The 6,045-nt window shown below is 26.6% G+C and overlaps 2 protein-coding genes across 2 annotated transcripts; one reads left to right on the forward strand and one right to left on the reverse strand.

Moving 5' to 3' along the window:
- Positions 1 to 834: 834 nt before the first annotated feature.
- Positions 835 to 1,839, reverse strand: LOC145832651 (uncharacterized). The gene has a single exon (XM_082939952.1). The coding sequence runs from the start codon at positions 1,837 to 1,839 to the stop codon at positions 835 to 837; it is 1,005 nt and encodes a 334-aa protein (XP_082796078.1).
- A 1,019-nt stretch (positions 1,840 to 2,858) lies between these two features.
- On the forward strand, positions 2,859 to 5,156 carry LOC145832652 (uncharacterized). Its single transcript, XM_082939953.1, has 2 exons — positions 2,859 to 3,833; positions 5,019 to 5,156. Exons 1-2 carry the CDS (start codon positions 2,859 to 2,861, stop codon positions 5,154 to 5,156), a joined length of 1,113 nt encoding a protein of 370 aa, XP_082796079.1.
- Positions 5,157 to 6,045: the final 889 nt, after the last annotated feature.

The following is a 6,045-nucleotide window of genomic DNA, read 5'->3' on the forward strand; positions in this document are numbered from 1 at the left end:
CGTTTAAAATTTATTCGCATGACGACGTTTCGACTTTCAATAAGTCATTATCAACAAATTACTGTGCAAAAATAAATAAAATTAGTGATAAACAACTAAGTATACAAAAATAATTTCTAAGTGATACATTATATAAAAATTTTATAAATTAAGATTCTAAACTCTAATACAAAAAACATTTTACATAAGTACTAACAAATTGTTACACTAATATATATCAAACTAATCAAAAATTCTTAATGTATGGGTAATACCCGGTTTAATTAATTGTTTATTTAAAATTGGATTATAGCGTTTAATTAGTAGAGCTTCACTTATTAGGGTCTCAAATTTATTTCTACATTCTTTCAAAATTCCAAAATTATTAGCAGTTATTTTTTCATTTTTACAAACATTACAATTGCTAATATGGTCCGATACCGATGTTTTGCCCTTTAAATGTTCTTTAACTCTTTCTACTAATGGTCGTGAAGTGAATCCAATATATTGGATACTCTTATCATAAGAGCATTTGTACTCATAGACCACGTTTGATTTTAATTCATGGGGTGTCTTATCTTTATTACTAAAGTAATTGCTTACTTTTGTTGTGGTAAAAATTACTTTGAATTCTTCGATGTAGTTGTTTAGAAGCTTTTCTAGTTTCTTTTTATACTCGATACTAGGTTTTCCAATATAAGGTACCTTTACAACATTTTTGAAGTCTGAGTTACTTAGTTTTTGTTTAGTGCAGTCTTTATTAATATCAAGAGATCTTTCAATTATGTCATCAACAAATTTCTTTGGATATCCATTCTTAAAGAACTTTTCTTTTAAGCTTGTGATTTCTTGTTTTTAAATGTTATGCGTAGAAGCTATAACTCTCGCTCTGTTTACAAACCACAGTATTAGAGCTCTTTTCCATTTAATTGGTGCCACTGCACTAAAATTTAAAATGACATCTGTATCAATTTCTTTTTTATGTACCTTTGTTGTTATTTCCTCTCTCTTTAGTTTGATATTAATGTCCAAAAATGGGAGTTCGTTTCCACCTAATTCATATGTGAAGCTGATAGACTTGTGTAGTTTATTTAACTTTTTGTGGAATTTTTCGAATGAGACATCTTTTCGGAAGATACAGAATATGTCGTCGACATATCGAAGGTATAAAACTGGATTATTTTCATCTTCGGTGTTAAAGACACTTTTTTCCAATGTTCCCATAAAATAATTTGCTATAGTAGGCGCTAATGGGTTTCCCATGCTTACGCCATCTATTTGTGTATATAATTGCTTATTATATTGGAACAAACCTCCAGTAACAGACTTTAAAAGATTTAACATATTTGATTGTGGTATGGTACTATCACGTACTCCATTTGCAATCATCTGTAGAGTTTCATTTAGTGGTACATTAGTAAATAGTGAGACTACGTCAAAGCTTATGCAGTAATCACCGTCTTTTCGTTCGTATTTAGAAATTTTTTCTAGAAACTCTTTGTTGTTTTCCACACAATATTGTTTTGGGATATGATGTTTGATTGTTACATTCAGATATTTAGCTAATTTATATGACGGTGTGTTTAGCATTGATACGATAGGTCTCAATGGGTAATCTGTTTTATGGACTTTACACGTGCCATATAACTTGCCCGTCGAGTTGCCACCTGTAATTAGGTTGTTATATGTCTTTTTATCTATAAAAGGTTTAAGGTTTTGTTTTATTATTTCTCTTATATGTTCTATTCTTCTTACTAGGGGGTGTCTGGAGTTTTTCCTTTTGTCCTTTTCTACTAATTTGAATTTAGTTTTATCTTCAACAATAGAATTGAGTTTATTCAGATAATCATCTTTAGACATTAAGCAAATTCCGTTACCTTTGTCATATTTTACGATTTTAATATTTGTTTTATTTTTTAGATTTAAAAGAGTTTTGTGAAACGCTTGATTTTTCCTTGTTTGACAAATTTGTTTACTTTTATTAAGAAATGTTCTTGTTAGTCCGTTAATTTCATATTTTAAGTTATGTGGTAAATTTTCTTTTTCATTAAAGCATTTTTTAATTAGCCGTTCAATTTCTATTTTTATTTTATCTGCATCTATCTTTTTTGGTAAAATGTGATGCTTTAATCCTCTATACAGACAATTCTTTTCCTCAATTGTTAGATTATGACTAGTCAAATTTAGTAGACAGTTTGGGCTTCTTGGTCTTTGTCTAAACCACATTTTTTCTAATTTAGAGTTATGTTTCATTCTTATTCCATTTTCTTTTTTGTTAACCACTTTACTAATAATCATATTTAATTTACAATATTCAAAAACTGATAACTTTTTACCCAATATACTTTTTATTTCAGAAGCTTCTGACTTAATTCCAATTAGTTCATTTTCTGTTGTCTTCAGTGCTTTATTTACGACAAAACTATGGAGGTCACTACTATACTCAAAAAATTTATTTTTAGGTGGTTTCAATTTTAAAAAATCAGGGCAGAGTCCAATATTCAAACATTTTTTCCAAAAAATTATGTCAAGTTTCCTTTTATTTGATTTGATCATTAGATTCTCATATCTTCTGATCAGGTTTATGTGTATATCCCTTCTCTTATCCAATCGAAAGTAAAAAACAGGTGGGGATACTGGAGTTTTTAAATACCAATTCAGTAAGAAACACATTCTACGTTTAAAATTTATTCGCATGACGACGTTTCGACTTTCAATAAGTCATTATCAACAAATTACTGTGCAAAAATAAGTAAAATTAGTGATAAACAACTAAGTATACAAAAAAAATTTCTAAGTGATACATTATATAAAAATTTTATAAATTAAGATTATAAACTCTGATACAAAAAAACATTTTACATAATGAAACTCTACAGATGATTGCAAATGGAGTACGTGATAGTACCATACCACAATCAAATATGTTAAATCTTTTAAAGTCTGTTACTGGAGGTTTGTTCCAATATAATAAGCAATTATATACACAAATAGATGGCGTAAGCATGGGAAACCCATTAGCGCCTACTATAGCAAATTATTTTATGGGAACATTGGAAAAAAGTGTCTTTAACACCGAAGATGAAAATAATCCAGTTTTATACCTTCGATATGTCGACGACATATTCTGTATCTTCCGAAAAGATGTCTCATTCGAAAAATTCCACAAAAAGTTAAATAAACTACACAAGTCTATCAGCTTCACATATGAATTAGGTGGAAACGAACTCCCATTTTTGGACATTAATATCAAACTAAAGAGAGAGGAAATAACAACAAAGGTACATAAAAAAGAAATTGATACAGATGTCATTTTAAATTTTAGTGCAGTGGCACCAATTAAATGGAAAAGAGCTCTAATACTGTGGTTTGTAAACAGAGCGAGAGTTATAGCTTCTACGCATAACATTTACAAACAAGAAATCACAAGCTTAAAAGAAAAGTTCTTTAAGAATGGATATCCAAAGAAATTTGTTGATGACATAATTGAAAGATCTCTTGATATTAATAAAGACTGCACTAAACAAAAACTAAGTAACTCAGACTTCAAAAATGTTGTAAAGGTACCTTATATTGGAAAACCTAGTATCGAGTATAAAAAGAAACTAGAAAAGCTTCTAAACAACTACATCGAAGAATTCAAAGTAATTTTTACCACAACAAAAGTAAGCAATTACTTTAGTAATAAAGATAAGACACCCCATGAATTAAAATCAAACGTGTTCTATGAGTACAAATGCTCTTATGATAAGAGTATCCAATATATTGGATTCACTTCACGACCATTAGTAGAAAGAATTAAAGAACATTTAAAGGGCAAAACATCGGTATCGGACCATATTAGCAATTGTAATGTTTGTAAAAATGAAAAAATAACTGCTAATAATTTTGGAATTTTGAAAAAATGTAGAAATAAATTTGAGACCCTAATAAGTAAAGCTCTACTAATTAAACGCTATAATCCAATTTTAAATAAACAATTAATTAAACCGGGTATTACCCATACATTAAGAATTTTTGATTAGTTTGGTATATATTAGTGTAACAATTTGTTAGTACTTATGTAAAATGTTTTTTTGTATTAGAGTTTATAATCTTAATTTATTAAATTTTTATATAATGTATCACTTAGAAATTTTTTTTGTATACTTAGTTGTTTATCACTAATTTTATTTATTTTTGCACAGTAATTTGTTGATAATGACTTATTGAAAGTCGAAACGTCGTCATGCGAATAAATTTTAAACGTAGAATGTGTTTCTTACTGAATTGGTATGTTTATTGTAACATTTTAGTGATTTACGTTCGTTTTGAGTGTTGTTTCGTTGATGTTAGCACAGAAAACGGTATTAAGTTTGCAATTTTGTAAATAATTTGTTTTGTTAGCTAGACGTGTCGTTTCATCTCCTTGGTGATAAAATCTGCGGGGAGATGTATAAGTATTTACCTAGCTTTCATTATGTTTTCTTGTACAGATTTTATCATTCTTTTAATTAGTTTGTGAATAAATTCAACAAAGAAAGATATATTTATTTAATGTTAAGTATTTGGTATACTTTTGATTTACTATTAGAGTTTTAAATATTACTTTAGATAAAAATAGAAATGATTTTCGGTTTATACATTTTTTACACAGTTAATTTTTAGTTTATTTAAATAACAAAGATTAAAAACATAGTTGCGTACTCACATACTGTTGCTGATAATGTTTAAACATATCAAAACAATATTTTTAAAGCTGTATTTAACAAGTTTTTAAAAAAAAGAATAATAATTAAGATGTCACTAGCAAATAAACACAACAATACCTTCTAATATCATATTTTATTTATATTCACGTTTCTCTAACATTATTTTTCTAAAGTAGAATTAATAATTTCTAAGCTGTTGTAAAAACGGCTAATTTTGGTTATAAAAGCATCTAATAACTGTTAATTTTCAAGTAGTTAATAAAATAAATGTGTACTACGTTTAAAACATTTGTTAACAAAGCTTTATCAGCTAATTGTATTTTTTGTAGATAAAAATATCTTACTTAGGAAATTGGAATGTTGTGGCGTGAGAGAAAATATATATCTACTAATCAGTTCATACCTAAATGGAAGAAAACAGGTTATAGCTTTGAAGGATATAAGTCAACCTGTGAAAAAAGTGAAATTAAGGCACAACAAGGCTGAGTATTAGGACCATTGTTATTCTTAATACATATAAACAACTTACAAAATAATACTCTTCTTCATGTCATCAACTTTGCTGATAATACAATGTTATTATTATACAGTGCCTTAATTTTAGTTTATATTCAACATTAAAGATAAGTCATGTATTCAGAATTAAGTTTTTGTATTAAGTTGAAACTAAGTTATATTTAGCTGGATAAATTGATATTTAATAAAAGGTGCTACTATTTAAAGAAATTTTTTTCTAAATTTTAGCTGACTATTTTGTTAATTGAAATGAAATATAACTGTTATACATGATACTATTTGTTTAAGTTTATCTGGTGTTTAGATAAAAAAAATTAATTATCAATCTAGTTTTATTAATAATTAATTTAATAATAAGTTTAGCTCGATAGCAAACAAATATAATTGTGAGTTAACAAAGTACACATAAAAGTATAAATTTACTCAAAGACATAAAATATGTTTTATTTAAACTGTTTTCTTACTTAAAAGTTTATCAAGTATATGAGAAACACCTTTTAAGTATCTTTTTAGACTTTTCATAACGAATTAAATAGAATCATAAAAAACAGTATTAAGTAAAATATAAATATTTAAGTTTAAAGGACTCTAAAAAATAAATAAAATAATTTACAGTACGTATAAAAAGTGTCATAGTAATTTTAGACACAAACACTCATAAAAAATTTCTGCATATTTCATAAATACTGTCCATAGTTTTACTAACTAATTAATAAAATAATAAAATTGAAAAACATGACAATATATAGCTAGGTAAATACTAATACATTTCACCCAGATTTTATTTATAAAGGATATAAAATGTTACATTTACCTAGCAAAACAAAATTGTTTGAAATTAAGTTGTAAACTAAAACAC

Source organism: Thalia democratica, chromosome 3 (assembly GCF_965202585.1).
Source record: "Thalia democratica chromosome 3, ktThaDemo2.hap1.1, whole genome shotgun sequence".
NCBI classification, from domain to species: Eukaryota; Metazoa; Chordata; class Thaliacea; order Salpida; family Salpidae; genus Thalia; species Thalia democratica.